The following is a 16,743-nucleotide window of genomic DNA, read 5'->3' on the forward strand; positions in this document are numbered from 1 at the left end:
ATCAGTATTTTACTAGAGCATAGTACTCTAAGTACTCTTATTAGCCCTAAAGTTAGTAAACATTTTGAGGAAATTCAGTTTAAATTTATATATTTATATATTTTATATTATTTAAAAGCCAAACCCACTCTACTAATATTTCATTTTGCATGTTTAGGGCCATTGAGTTTGTTCTATGAATGTTCTTTCATTCTTTAGCCATGATCTGTCCTCCAAACTTCAATGATGTCTCATTGATTTACTATTTCTGCATGCCAATGGAAAGCATATACTTGCCATGTCTTATCAAATGTTAGGATTAAGTTTTAGTGAGTTTTTAATGTGAATATTTACTTGTGTGAAAATATGACAGTTGAGTGAAATAGCCGTAACATTCCAGGTTCTGCCTCATTGGGTCTCTAAGCAAACACGAATCTGAATACAACACAACTAGGGTCTAGAAAGAAAATATAAGGTAAGAAATACCATTGGTTTCTTCTCCCACTTCCTTGTATTCTGTTCTGTTTTGTTCTGTTGCAACTGTCTTATTTTTTTTTAAGGGAACATAGCATTAGACATTATTTCTGAGATTTCAAGTAGCATTTTATAGTCAAAAAGATAACTGATTCTATGCAAAGGCGATTGTTTTTAAATTTATGTTAGTGTTCTTATCATCAAGCGCTGTTTGTGCAAGGAATGAAAAAATATGCTAAATAAGTTAGTCTAATTTACATGTTTAGGGCAGACACCTATAATTTAATCATATATTCAAAGAAACCCAAGGTTTTCTAATCAAAATATTGAATACTGTCTCAATATGACTAAAGTCAAGGCATTTGATGTGATATTTATAGCTTTAATGTGACAATATTTTACTTCACATTCCATATTAAGTATTTGGTACTAGTTCTCCAATTTGTGTACTCTTATTTTTGCATGAATATTTAGTTTCTCTCATCATATTAAAACACAGCATGTTGTGTCAAATTTTATGGCATAAAATTTGAGTGCTTGATAAAGTCCGATGTTCCATAAATGCTGGTTGTCTGTGTTGACATCTATTTTGTTGTTGAATATTATTATAGCTTGATTTTAAGCACTTGATAGTCTATATCTATATTAGACTAATTTGTCTCCACTTAAATTTGCTTGACAGCTAATCTCTTCAAAACTCTTCAAGCCTATCAACTATTCTTGAAATAGGTGAATGCTTTTCCATGCTCTATATGACCTTGATGAATTGGTGTATTTGTATGCATTTTTTTCAATGGGAGAAAATGTTTTAACTGTGCTTTATTTTCAGAGAAGAACTATTTATACAAACATGGGGACTGTGAAAAGAAAATTCTATAATGAATTTCAAAAGTGGACATATTTCTAAATTCATTCCACTGCCTTTATCCCAACATAAGAATTACAGACATTTATTATTCCTTCAGCAAGACACCCCCGCTGCACAATGATATGTTCATTTCGTAATTTGGTTGCTGGCCACCAAGTGCTCCTTAGTTTTTAAATACATATGAGATTTTCTGGAAACTTGAAGAAGAAATTAATTCCTGATTGAGACTATCCCAACTTTATTGTCGGTTTCACTTCGTTTCAGTGTTGTTTATGTCTTTGTTCTCTGATTGTACCTTATGTGCTATGTGGGGGAAAAAAGAGACAGATTTGGATGGACTCTGTTACATGTACATTGTTTTCATTACATAGCCTGCTTGAAAATTGTGTGTTCCTGAGTGATTTTGAACATGCCACAGTGAGAGTGAATCTATGGACCATGGAAACATCAGCTAGAGATTTTATGGACTATAAACCTCTGTTGTATAATGATGAAATGGCAGCCAAAAGTAACAAGTAAAATGATTAGATTGCAATAAGAAAATTTCTCATTTTGAAGTCTTTTCCTATATCCCCTTCATTTTTCTTTTTGATTTGTTTGGAAGAAAGAGATGGAGTTTTTGAAATCCAGGTATCTTACCAATCCATGCCCTTCAATAAAAATCTTTTTTGATTAAGCACTTAGCAATATGACTGAATTGACAGTTTAAGACCGTATCCTGCATGTCAGTGTTGGATATTTAAGTTGGAAATTTCCCTTTTTCTTAGCCACATTGTAAAAAGCATGCATTATCAAATACTGCTGTTACTCTTCCATTTCTTTGTGTCACATGCTTGCTACTTGTAATTTTTCTATAAAGATCTATAAAATGTATAATAATTTCCTAACTTGAGTTAAGAGAAATGTTTTCTTCTATGACAGTGATTAAAACTGATCTAGATAAGTGCACCCCCTTTATCAATTCTTCCCCACCTATTATTAGATCACAAAATCCTCTTCATGCTGAGACTTCTTCATTGGTCTCTTCATTTTATTTCTAAAATTTTTGAAAAATACATTCTTTTTGAATAGGAAAGTCTTTTTTTAAGTGCTTTGAAATCAGAACCCCCTTTTATAACCTTGATTCCACCATCCCAACCTTGTCGTTGTTCATACACTCAACCACAATTATGATCTTTGATAACTTCCTAATTATGAAGTGTTTAATATCAAGCCAAATCAGTATATATTTTATTGTGATTGAATCTCATATGTCCTTTAGAAAGTTTGGTTTAGTGAGCGGGTACTTTTTAATTGGTGATTTGTATTCTTAGAATCATTTTTGGGAAATGGTTGTACTAGAAATCTGCTTAGCACATTAAAACAACTGTCAGATTCTATGGAATTCTGTTTCCTTAACAATAAATCTGCCTCCCCCCCCCCCCCCCCCCCGCAGTTCAACCCTGGATACTCAAGCAGGCTTCCTTCTCCTGGAGATCCATTACATATATAACTGTGAGGGATTCAGTTTCAAAGTGATGCTGAAAGGCATAACAAATAGAAATGCAGGGGCAATAACACTGTTTATGATAGAAAAACTATATAATTATCACAGCAATTCTGAAAAATCAATATTGAAAACTTCCACTGGATAATTTCCATCCTGATAAACTTGATTAACAAAAAGAGAAGGAGTTGTTGGTGACCTTGCTACATACTTTTACACAAATGGCTTATATTAAAACTGATCACTTTTTATTTGGTTTGAATGATTTAGTTACTATCATATCTATTTTATGTTCTTGAACTCATAGGTATTGTATGAAGATATTTTTGAAGTGATTACCCATGTGCCATATTACTTTCTCTATGTATAAGTCTTTATAGGATACTTCATATATTTAATGAATAATCTCAAACAGTAGACAGATCAAAACATTTTTTTCCTTGCAACAACAAAACAAGAAACATACAATAAGATGAACCACTTACCATTTACTTTTCCTGTTACCTGCCCTGCGGCATTGAAATACTAGTTTTTCTGAAGTTCACAGAACTCTACTGATATGAAAAAAAAAGTTGTACCCTAAAATCCACAAAAAATTATTGTTTTAAAATCCAACTAAAATGAGTACAATGATTCATGAATTGTGTTCATCTGTTCAATATCCATTTCTGCATGGGAAAATATTTTGATGAAGAATGAGCATCTCAGTGATACTACATAAACTATGGACATTGGCAAGATAATATGGCTGTAAGAGAAGCTAATAATTCTGCTGGTGTCTAATCAATTCTCTATGACAATCATTGGTAATTTGGGAATACTTCTAAGTGCTGGAAGACTAGGATATGGGAGATGGTCTTACAAAGACCCTAGAAAGGAGAATTTTACAAATTCAGTACATATATAATCTGTCTTATAAAAATTCCAATTGATTAGTTTTAGTAGACCATATCAGGTCAACATCCACTTCTGGGTTATCTGGCCTTGGGATTATTGCATGGAAATAAGGACTGAGATATTCCAAGAGGTTTCAAACCATGAATATTTTAATAAATAGCTATTTTTGATAAAATGAATCAGAATTGTTGTTCGTTGTGCTTTATTACTTCAACAGATGCTACTTCATAATGCAATCCCACAGTAGGCATGTTATTTTGAGAATTGTTTTTATTTTATTTCTCGGATTCAATTTCAAATTCTGGAAGACATATCATCACATACTGTCCTAAGAGGCCCCAAGTCAAGCTTTTTTTTTGTAGGGGGAGGGTTATACCCGGCAATGCTCAGGATTACTCCTGGCTCTACACTCAGAAATTGCTCCTGGCAAGTTTGGTGGACCATATGGGATGCTGGGATTTGAACCACCATCCTTCTGCATGCAAGGCAAACATCCTACCTCCATGCTATCTCTCTGGCCTTAAATGAGAATCACCCACATTGTGGAAATATGGATTATTCTCTTATTTTTTCCATTAATATATCATTGCATCTCCTTTAAACTTTGTTCTTGGCATGCAATAAATCAGCACTACTTTAATATTCATTTAAGTGATTGAATCAGTTTTTTTCTTACCTTTTATCTTTTGAAAATTGGATATATTTTTAAATTGATAATTAAAAAATCCAGGAGTGAATTTTTATCAACTTCAAAACATAATAACATACTTCAAAATAGGGTTCTGGCTCTGGTAATCTCATTATAGTAATGACAAATAATTTATTGATAGTTTGGTACTGAAAGTGAATAACATCATTGTATCCTATTCTAAAATTTGTATATTTCTGTGCTGATTGGGTCAGTTTCATATTCTGGGGGAAGAAACTTAAAATAGTTTCTTTAATAGAATCCTAACTTTAAATATATGACTTGAAAAGTTTCCCTTTTGTCTGTCTTTACTGAGATTAGAAATGCCAGTCTATTTTGCTGCATTTTTCCTCTATCTCTTTCTATAAACACACTTATGGAAATGGAGCTCAGCCTTATGTGAAAAATAATATATGTATATATATATATATATATATGAATAAAAGAAAGGGGACTTGAATTTGGTTTAGTATCATATCTATTCCATTAGTATTTACTCTGCCCTCTTTTATTTTGTTTTATTTTATTGTATTTGCTTTTGGGTAATACCCAATGGTGCCCAGGGCTTATTTCTAGCTCTGTGCTCAGGGATCACTCCTGGCCAGCTCCAGGGATCAAACCTGGGTCAGCTGAGTGCAAGGCAAGTGTCTTACCCACTGTGCTGTCACTTTGGCCCAACCACATCCTACTTAAAATTAAAGATAGAATGACAATGGGAACTGTAGCCCAAGCAGTAGGGCATTTGTCTTGCATGCGCTAACCTAGGACTGACCATGGTTTAATCCCCTGGAGTTCTATATGGTCCCCCAAGCCAGGAGCTATTTCTGAGTGCATAGTCAGGAGTAACCCCTGAGCGTTACTGGGTGTGGCCCTCAAAAAATCAAAAACAAAAACAAAATAGAATGACAAAAATATATGGTTAACATCAATGTAGTTTTATAAATAAATAATCTTATTAATTACACTTGTTTGTGAAATTTTTCTTGTTTGATTTTACTAATGAGCTTATAAAGTTAAACTAAAGCCATCTTTAATTGAGTTATACAACTGAAGTAAAGCAACTAAGGTTATAAGTGAAGGTTATTTTCAGGCTCTAATTACTTTTTTTGGTTTTTGGACCACACCTGGTGACGCCTTGGGGTGGGTTACCTCTGGCTATGTGCTCAGAAATTGCTCCTGACTTGGGGGACCATATGGGAGACTGGGGGATTGAACCACCTTCTGTCCTAGGTCAGCCGCATGCAAGGCAAATGCCCTACTGCTGCACCACCACTCCAGTCCCTAAGTTCTAATTTTTTTTAACTATGTCCACTGATTTTTTTTTTACTTCCTTTTGTGTTATTAAAGAGATAAATGTCTTCTTCCTAAGCCTTTCACTCCTTAGAGATGTGAACAATAAACTCAACTTGCCTCAGTTTCTGTCATTTGCTAGGATTGCTTTCTAGAAAGTTCTTACAAAACAGCAGCCTGGAGTTAGACTATTTTTGTTACCTATAATTTTTGCCATTGACACTCTTGTTTTCTTCCTTACTTTGTTTCTTATCAAACTCAGATACAGTTAATTAGTTCAAAATGCTTTACCACCTTTCTCTTAATAATCCCAGATAGAAACATAAACTGTCAGAGTGACTGGGACATTAAATTATAAATTATTTTAAGCATTTCTATTAGTTTATTTTAGGTACATTCTTTATTGCAGTTTCTCATTAGTGATAGTTAATAAGAGTAAAATAAACTTTTCCTGAGTTTATCATCCTGAATCTTAGGATGGCGAAAGAAAGGTGTTAGTTTAACAAGGAATTTGCTTAATGAATATGGAAAGGTGGGTGTTTAAAGGAGATAGATAAGCAAGATTAAAGTACAAAATTATTGACTGAGTTTTCTGTCCAATCATTATATGTTCAAAATAGCTTTATTTTCTGTGAAAATACATGGTTGTGTGTCTTCTAGTGAAGAATCTGGCATTAGTCTCAGAAAAAATTAATTTCTTAGTCAATGCATAGATCCAAGAGTCTGGATGCTGCTGTCCAAAGAGGCAAGAAACTTTACCAGGTAGAAAAATAGAGGCAGAGAGAGTTCAAAGGTCATGCTTTTTGTGTGTGTGTGTGTGGTTTTTGGGTCACACCCGGCAGTGCTCAGGGGTTATTCCTGGCTCCAGGCTCAGAAATTGCTCCTGGCAGGCACGGGGCACCATATGGGACGCTGGGATTCAAACCGATGACCTCTTGCATGAAAGGCAAACGCCTTACCTCCATGCTATCTCTCCGGCCCCGAAAGGTCATGCATTTTAATAGATTGGCTCATGGGAGTAGAAAAACTGTAGGAGAAACAATAAAAATAGTTAGAGGAATAGTTTGCCTTTTCATTCTAACTTCTACCAGAATAACATTGGAAAAAGCTCACATTTATTTAAGTTTCTGGTAACAATATGAAGATGAGTTATACTGTGTGAATCCTCTGGCAGTTTTAGTTTTATTGAATCAGAACAGAAAAAAAATGGTCAGAGATACAGATGAAAGTCATTGTAGATGTTTAACCGATGAATTGTTGGATGCCAGGAACTATCTATCATCTTTCTCTGGATTCTATCACACTCATTGACTAACTTGCAAAAAGTTTCCCTAACTGGCAAACACCGCCACGCATTTTTGCATGAAAATATCTCCTTGGGTATCTGAAAAGTTCTGTAACTATTATACTCTTTATTATGATTGGCATCTTTCCATTGTACTTAGGAGAAAACTGATGAGTGTTGTATTCACTTTTCCAAGATTTCACAAGGGGGACTGATAAATCTTTTTCTGAACCTATATAGACTCAGTAGAGAGTACTACAGCAATTTTTGTCACTATGCAACCCAAACCTTTAAGTCTACAGAGTGTTTCATTGAAAGCATTGATACTTGGCCATAGTCACCTTGTTATTTAATGGGTGTCCACATGAAACAAAGAATGTTGTACTTTGACTCTTTCTCTTCCCCTACAGAGCTTAAGGAGCAAAGGAAATTCATTGGAAAAATATTTTTATGCCCTGTAATGCATTATGAATAAAGCATTTTTCTAAACCATGAGTACATTTATTTTATAATCCGAGCTCAGCAAGCACCCCGCTGTGCAAGGATAACAAAGTTGAACTTGCTTAGTCACTGTGGTTTCCAGAAGCCACCAACTCCAACTTCATCGAGAACCTTCTCTCCAAGATGGCTCCCTCTCATCTGAACTGTTCGAAGATCCTCAAAGTTGGAATCATCCCAGGCACATAGACATGTCTTGAAAGAAAATGCGGGTTTGCAGTCTCAGATAATTGTTTTGTATGAATAATGTACAGGGATGCTGGGAGGGAAATATGATCATATTCATATTCATGGTTTTGGGGAGATGAGATTTTCATAACTGATAACAAATGTGGTAAAACCCAAGGAGAATCATTTCCAATAGGTTAAATTCAGATTCAAGTTTTATTTGATTTCCTACCATGTTGTGCTCTGGCAGATCATAATCTAAATCTTTAGTATTTCACTCTCTTTTCTTGTTGCTTTATCTTTGGACAATCTGAAGTCAGCTATAACTCTTGGGCTCGAGGATACATTTGAGTCTTATTAATCTGTACCCCAGAAAGAGCAATGCAGTACATTTGTCTTTTACTAAGTAGGCATTTCAATTGTTGGGCTCACCTTTGAGATCTCACCTCTCAAAGCACCTCTTCAGCGGATTTTGTTGAGAACTGTTTACAGCAACAAATGGATAGAAGTAAGGCTGATGGGGGTGGGGGAGGCACATACATGACCTATTTATGATAGGTTCTGTTTTAGGGTAAATTGGGATCATGAAACTGGAGAATGAACCAGCACTGTGTTTGATGTGTATTTAAGAATAACTGTTCCTAGAATAAAAGTATTTGCATACAACCATGTAGACTGGTCATTTTGAATATCCTTCAGAATAACTTATTAGGGCAGAGTGAATATGGATTAGGTAAGTTGTCAAGTAAGTATAAATGTTCATTTAAATTAATAAATGGCTTCATAAATCACAGAAATACAGTCCCAATCTTATACCTGACATATATTTGTTAATGATGCAATTTTGAGTATTGGTTTATACATGATATAAACTGACTTGTTTTTCTACACCATGCATTTAATTGGTGGTATAGATATATGCAATGGCAAAAAGAAATTTGAGTAGAATTATTCATCAAAATTTAATTCAATGGAGTTATATAATAGTGTTTATTATTAAAGTGTGGATCATATATTAAACAGAAGTGGTGACTGCATTTTTTCACTAACTCTACATGCCATTCTCTGTTCATGTTCATTTAATTACAAAAATACAATTTTTTTCACACAAGTTATTATAGGAGAAGGAATGGATGCTATTTTTCTGTATATTTTTTCAAATTTAGATTTTTTGTTTTTGTTTTTGTGTTTGGGCCACACCTGCCAGTGCGCAGGGGTTACTCCTGGCTTTCTGCTCAGAAATAGCTCCTGGCAGGCATTGGGGACCAAATGGGACGCCGGTGATTCGAACCAACCATCTTAGGTCCTGGGTTGGCTTCTTGCAAGGCAAACCCGCTGTGCTTATCTCTCTGGCCCCTCAAATTTAGATTTAAAGTTACATTAGGGTTAAATGTTTCAAATATTTGTATTATGCTTTATTCAACATAATTGTAGGATTTTCTTATAAAATATTCTGTTTTTTTGTAACTGAATATAATTTTTTCATGAGTGAATATAATTAAAATCTACAGAGGGCACATTTATTTTGTCATTTTTATGGACTTAATTTTAGATAACTGTATTAAAGTGAAAAGATCAAGTAAACTAATTGAAGGAAAATATCATTCTCTGTTTACATGGAGAAAATATTATGCTTAGGAAGGTAGCTCAGTGAGCTGAGGCATTTGTCTCCCATGTGAGAAACTGAATTCAGTACCAGTACCACATAGCAACCTGAGTACTGGTCTGAGAGTCCACCCAGAACACTGCCAAGTGTACCACAAAATAATTTGACATTTCTTTTTGTTGTTTGCTATTACTGTTTTTGGTTCACTCATCGATCCTCGGGTTTGTTTTGATTCGAACCCAGTAATTACTCCCAGGGGACTCGGGACCATATGGGATGCCATCATTCAAACCCAGATCAGCCCTGTACAAGGTAAACATCCTACCTGCAATACTACCTCTCTAGCCCCTGATTTTTGCCTATGTCCAATAGCAGTTTGTATGGGTAAATTTAATTATTGTGAACACAGGAGTAAGATGTTTAATATTTTAGAGCTATTTTTAATTACCAAACAACATCTGCAGCTGAATTTTTATTTTACAGTGCTGATTTTGTGCCTAGCACTAACTGTATATGAGTAAAAATGAAAATATAAAATCCTAATCTGAAAGCATCTGTTTTCTCTTTACAATAAAAAGCACTTCTACAGTAAAGGTTGCAAATACTAGCTGTTTTAAGTACAAGTAGGTCTAGTTGCAGCAGAATGAACACACTTGGTAGCATGATTGCTCATTAAATGACTACTCAGGAAAGTTACACTGACCCATATCAGGAACTGAGTTATTTCTTTGGGAGCTTCCCCACCACCACCACCACCACCAGCATTCAGTTCTTACTCCTGGCTCTGTGCTAGAGGATCATTTGTGGTGATGCTCAGGGGAATGAGCACTCTGATGATCAAACTGGGGTTGGCTGTGCTCAAGGAAAGCTGCTATCTCTTAGTACTACAGTTCTAGTTTCTACTGTTGAGTTACTTTGGAGGCATCCCTGGGTTTGAGATTTAATTTGGAAGTTCTGGTGTCCTGGTCTGAAGAAGAATCCATGTTTCTGGAGCACACAGGAATGAGGTCCATCATTTTTATGTGATGCTGCTGCTTGAATTATTTATTCCTTGATACAAACTTCTCTTAATGCTAGTATAATCTAGTGGAAATATAGCAAAATGATGCAGAACCAGTTCGTAGATAAAGAATGACATTAGAATTGTAGAGAGCCTTCATATTTGAAAATTTCACAAATTGTCTTCCTCATGATAGTAAAAGGAAACACATTTTAGTTGACTATTTAATATTCAGCATTTTCCCCTTAATAGTAAATTAAAATTTTGCAAATTTTTCTTCTATGTGGTGAAATCTAAGTTCTGTTCAGATATTTTTTTAGTAAAGTATGTTTGTTTCTATCTCTTTTCCCCAGTGAGCTGAATGGAAAATATGTTGGGAAGAAGATAAGGGCTTCATAATATATAAATATGTATTCTTTTTGCCTATTAAAGATTAATATTCTTATGAATATCAAAGTACAACAAAATTGAAATATTCTAAAATGGAGTATTTTAAGACATCTTGCTTATAAATTTGTATAAAGTTTATTCTGCTACCACTATTGTATTTTTATGCTTCCTCAAAATAAATGAAATAATCTTTACTAGTAACTATATAAAGCCAAATAAATATCCATGAGATTAAAAATTTATTGGATAATGATGAGAAACCTTTTTTGTTTTCTTAATAAAGTTAATAAAAATGGCATCAGTGTATGTATTTGTATGTTAAAAATAGCACTGAATTTGTGGCTTTGGACTCACTATATTCTTCAGGCAGAATTTGAACCAACTGGTTGGTGAGAAATTATGTCTTCTGGTCATTACCACTTGTGTCATGCTTAGATTTATGAATCAATTTTGAAGGTACTTTTTAAATGAATATTTTCAAATATTTCTAGGTGGTTTAATTATTCTTGGATCATTTTTTGATAAAAATGTTTAAGTTATAAACAAGTATCATATGTGTGTAAATCACATTAACTCTCTTTTATTCTATAATTGAAAGACAAATAAGACCATATCAACCTTTAGAACAATAATGAAAATTGCTCAAACAGGTTGATATTTGCACCTATTTCTATGATATTGAAAAAGTAGTTAAAGGGTCAGATTTTTTTTTTTTTTTGGTTTTTGGGTCACACCCGGCAGTACTCAGGGGTTACTCCTGGCTCTATGCTCAGAAGTCGCCCCTGGCAGGCACAGGGGACCATATGGAATGCTGGGATTCGAACCACAGTCCTTCTGCATGAAAGGCAAACATCTTATCTCCATGCTATCTCTTCAGCCCCAAGGGTCAGATTTTAAAGGTGATGTATATTAATATTGGGCAGAGGATGAAGACACACCTGATTGTTCTCAGAGCTTCCTTCTATTTCTACACTCAGGGACCATTGGTGTTGGGCCTCAGGGGGCTATATGGGCTATTTGTGGTGTCAATCATCTAACCCTGATCAGCCACATGCAAAGCAAATGTTTTACCCTCTGGTCTTATATCCCCAGACCATGTATTTTTAGACACTCTGTGGTCTTGTTTTTGTTTTTTTAGGGGGCCACATCCAACAGTGCTCAAAGGTTACTCTTGGCTCTGTGCTCAGAAAATACTCTTGGCAGGCCTGGGGGACCATATGGTACGCCAGAAATCAAAACCTAGTCAACTAAATAGAAGGCAAATATCGTACTCACTATGCTATTGCTCTGTCTCCTGTTTAAACTATTTGTAACATGTTTAAAGGCTGTCATATGAATATAGACAGAATGAGAAATCTAAATTTGTGATCTCTTCAATGGGAAATTTTAAGAAAATTGGGAGAAATGCCTATGCAGATGAGTTAAATACATTTGGAGAGGAAGGTGTACACCTGGCAGTGCTCCGGTCTTACATTTGGCTCTGTATTTAGGGATCATTCCTGATGGTAATTAGGGGACTATAGCTTATGCCAATACTTGAACCAAGGTAGGCTGTATTCAAGACAAACAACTTATTTGGGGCCAGTACTCTTACTGGCCCTAAATAAAATACCTCTGAAGGAAGAGGGCAAAACTCAATGACACTCAGGGCTTATTCTTGCCTCTGCTCAGGAATACTCACCCCAGAAGAGGGGGTGCCAGAGATCAATCTGGGTCAGCTGCTTGCATGACAAGTTCCTGACCGCATGCACCATCCCTCCATCTCAAAGTAAAATTTCCTGCATATTCACATTTAAATTTTTTTATTTGTGTTTTTTGTTTGTTTTGGGAGGTCACACCTGGCAGCTCTCAGGGGTTACTCCTGGCTCTGTTCTCAGAAATTGCTCCTGGCAGGCATGGAAGATCATATGGGATGCTGGGATTCAAACCACTGTCCTGCATGCAAGGCAAACACCCTACCTTCATATTATCTCTCCAGCCCCCACATTTAAAATTTTAAATTAAGTTTATACATTTTATCCAGTACATCAGGTAAATTCTAAAATATGAGATAGAATTGTATTAGTACAAAGTAAAATTCTAGACCATGAAGATATTCCAATTTTATTGAATAAAACTAGGCAAAGGAAGATTTTTTGTTATTTGTTATTGGGATTTTTCATAATTTCTACTAACAAAAAATAATGGATGGCATAATTGATATTTACATCATCATAGTTGTTTTTATATATGAGTAATGCTTTTTATCTGTGTTCATTAATCATTTTTTGTATCTGTTGCTGATCCAAGATCTTTAGGTTTTTATTGGTTTGTTTGTTTATGAGTCACACCTAGCAGTGCTCAGGGGTTACTCCTGGCTCTCTGCTCAGAAATTGCTCCCAGCAGGCTCAGGGAACCATATGGGATGCCAGGATTTGAATCACCGACCTTCTGCATGCAAGGCAAACACCCTACCTCTATGCTATCTCTCCGGCCCCAAGATCTTTAGTTTTTAAGTTTCTTAAATCATTAACTTTTTTTATTACTCCTCTTCTCATCAATCTTAACATATGCCTTAATTGCAAGTCTAATGAAAATCAGAAAGAGACCATTGAATCCTGCAAAGTAGGACAATTAGCCAGTCATGGTTGAAGACAATGAAGCTCATATATCTTAGACACACAGAGACATGTACACACATTCACATGTCATACACACACACAAACACTTCCTCAAATCTACACATGCTCATAATCAAGCATACTTCTACCACATACAGTTTTAAAAAGCATTTATCAAAATATTTCTTTAATTGCCAAAACTTACACATGCTAAATTATTAGTTAGAAAATTATATTTGGGGCCAGGAAGGTGGCGCTAGAGGGCAGGTGTCTGCCTTGCAAGCGCTAGCGTAGGACGGACTGCGGTACAATCTCCCGCCGTTCCATATGGCAAGCCAGGGGCGATTTCTGAGTGCATAGCCAGGAGTAACCCCTGAGTGTCAAATGGGTGTGGCCCAAAAAACAAACAACAACAACAACAAAAAAGATTATAAGTATTAGCATAAAATATTACAATTGATCTGTAATACTTAGTTCACAATGTGATTTTCTTGAATGTGTGAAACTTCCTTAAAAACAGAATTGTGGGGCTGGAGAGATAACATGGCAGTAGGGCGTTTGCCTTGCATGCAGAAGGACAGTGGCTCAAATCCTGGCATCCCATATGGTCCCCCGAGCCTGTCAGGAGCCATTTCTGAGAGTAGAGCCAAGAGTAACTAACCCCTGAGTGCTTCCGGGTGTGACCCCAAAACCAAAAACCAAACAAACAAAAAAACAGAATTGTAGGGGGTCGGAGAGATAGCACAGCAGTAGGGCATTTGCCTTGCATGCAGCTGACCCTGCACAGACTCGTGGTTTCAATTCTAGGTCTCTGAGCCAGACAGGAATGATTTCTGAGCACAGAGCAGGAGTAATTTCTGAGCGCTGCTGCTGTAGCCAAAAACAACAACAACAACAACAACAAACTAAAACCAAATCAAAACAAAAAACAGAATTGTAATATCAATATAACTAATGTTGGAAAAAAGGTAAAAAAGGAGAAGAACTCTCAAATAAGGGGTGTGGCTTGTTTCAAGGCTATGAGATTCCGGATTTTTTTTTGGAGGGTCACCCAAAGATAATCACATTTTAATCCTGAAACTGTGCTTAGGGAAGACTCCTAGTCAAGAAAATCATATGGGATGTCAGGGATCAAACTCTGATTGACTTCATGCAAGGCAAACTCTATATTTACTGTGCTATCACTCCTGCTCAGGATTCCAATTTTTTTTATGACTTCCCTGGCCAAAGAGCATATTGCTGGAAAGTGTTTGGGGCTAACTTCAGTTATAATTCATGAATTCACACAAAATTCCCTAGCCCTGCCACAAGGTGGTGCATGATTCCAAGACTATGTAAAGTGCATGTTCAGTGACTGGGCAGTGCTTATAGCTTAGTAAATCTTCACATAGACACTAACCTTGAACTCCGGCCTCATAAACCAAAGCTTCGTGTACAGTGACTTTTCTTTAGCTGGTCGCAGAAGATGATGCCAGCATTCAAAGCTTGGAGGAAGCTGTCACTTTGGCTGGACTAGAAAGTGAGCCACATGGCAAGCTGTTCAGGGGATTCAAGGAGATGAGAGCCCAGGCTGGCAGTCAGCAGCCAATAAGAACATAGAGCTTCAGTTCCCATCTTAAGGGAACAAAATCTGCTCTCACTGGGGAGAGGAGCTTAAAGGCAATTGTGCCAATAGCTGTTCGAAGCTCCCAAGATGCTAGGGAGGTCTTTGTGCTTCAAGCAAAGGCTAAAGAGTCAACATTCAAATTTGAGAGTACTAAGAGTCATCACTGGAAATAGTAATCCTTTATCTAATGCATGTACATTTTTCATAGCTTTTTAGCTTTTTGAGACCAAAGCATCTTACAGAATATATAATAGAAATTGTACTGTTTCTTAGAGAGGTGTGTGTAAAACACATGTCTATAAAAAGGCTGTGTGGAACTTGATGTTTAGAAAGTGCTTTTTCCCCTAACTAGCATATTCTTAGCTTAAAAAAAAATACCATGGTAAACATGTTGTGTCACACCCTCCGACAGAGTATCTGCTTCTCTCTCTCATTGGCAGGGTCCCTGGAGGATGTGATGATAGAATAGTGTATGCCTGAAAATCTGTCATTATAGTATTGTAAACCCCAATGCCTAAAATACGATTTTAAATTTTTAAAAATAAACAGCTATAGTTTTGAGCACATTCTCTTCTTTATGACAACATGTTAAAAAGTTTTGTTCTTAAATTCACACAAAAATATAGGATTTATTGTTTTTATTTGTTTGTTTATTTTGGGGAGGGAAAGTCACAGGGTTTGCTTTTTTACTCTTTCTTAAAGGTTCACTCCTGGCAGGCTCAGGGGCCAATATGGAGTACCTAGGAATTGAATCTTAGTTGGCCACATGCAAGACCCTACCCAGTGTACTGTTGCTCCAGTCCCAAATTTTAAGTTTTAAAGCACAACACCTTAAAACAATAAATTGGCCTAAAAGATATCAACTCCCAATGCTTAGCAGCCTTGGGCATATCCATGTCTTTAGCTTCCTCTGTTTGCTAATTTTATAAATAATCAAGTTGTTTATCGACAATACCCTTCATAAAGCAACTTTTCCAAGCAGCTTTCCACTGCTAAGACGCACCCTCCCACTAGAAGGCGGGCTTCTAACCAGTGGTCAGGGGTCTTCACACTCAACCAGACCTCCTGGGTTCAGTCCAGAGCCTGAGGATGTGATGCTAAATGCTCTTTTGAACACTTTGGGGGCGGTCACAAACAATTCTCAGGGCTTAATCCTGGCTCTATTCTTGAATCACTCCTGGGAGGTTTGGTGGACTACATAGGATACTGGGGATTGAACCTGGGTCATCCACAAGCAAGGCAAGTGTCCCACCTGCTGTGCTATGACCCAGCCCTCCTTGAATACATTTTTAAAGAATATTGCCCAACATTTCTAAATGGGCAATTATGAAAAAAGATGAACTTTCTGATAAATTGATAACAGTAAAGCATTTAATGGAATAAAAAGGCACTTTAGAGACCATTCTTTAATTCTGCTCTTTTCTATGGCCAAGATATTTCCCATCCCTAGAGATGAACAGCTACCAAATACATAGACATTTCAAGCCAAATGCTCACCCATTAGTCACTTGTAAGCAGGCATAATTTTCAGAGACCATAATCTTTCCTTCAAATAGATTGTGCTCTGAATGACTAGCACTGGGACTCTGCAAATTAACTGTCACTTTTGTCAGCAGATCCCAGCTCAGAGTTCTAATATTAATGCTAGAATGAGACCAAAAGACAAATGACACAAGGGATTGACTTTTTGTTTGCTTCCTGTTCCTCATTGCACAAAGCAGTTGATTCATTGCAAGTTGCAAGTTTGCTTTTCCCAGTGGTTGGAGAGCAAATCTTCTATTGCCCTCAGGGGTTTGGGGCAGCATCCTTGCTCACAACAAATTCTCCCAAGCTTCTACTCTGCTACTTTGACCTGCCCCGAATTCCCCACCTCCTCCAGCTCTTTTCAGCCTTTCGAGGCTTATTAAA

General features: G+C 36.2%; 1 protein-coding gene across 6 annotated transcripts in view; it reads left to right on the forward strand.

Annotated features, from left to right (window-relative positions):
- The window catches only part of NETO1 (neuropilin and tolloid like 1), a 121,002-nt gene extending 118,794 nt beyond the window's left edge, over positions 1 to 2,208 (forward strand). For 4 of the 6 annotated variants that reach the window (XM_049781761.1, XM_049781759.1, XM_049781757.1 and 1 more), the window contains 2 exons: positions 380 to 454; positions 1,136 to 2,208. In XM_049781761.1, the coding sequence (XP_049637718.1) occupies positions 380 to 440 (61 nt within the window). In that variant the 3' untranslated portion in view covers positions 441 to 454; positions 1,136 to 2,208. The remainder of the gene's footprint in view (positions 1 to 379; positions 455 to 1,135) is intronic. The other 2 variants (XR_007499585.1, XM_049781758.1) reach the window with 2 other exon arrangements.
- The last annotated feature ends 14,535 nt before the right edge of the window (positions 2,209 to 16,743 follow it).

Source organism: Suncus etruscus, chromosome 10 (assembly GCF_024139225.1).
Source record: "Suncus etruscus isolate mSunEtr1 chromosome 10, mSunEtr1.pri.cur, whole genome shotgun sequence".
Classification (NCBI taxonomy): Eukaryota; Metazoa; Chordata; class Mammalia; order Eulipotyphla; family Soricidae; genus Suncus; species Suncus etruscus.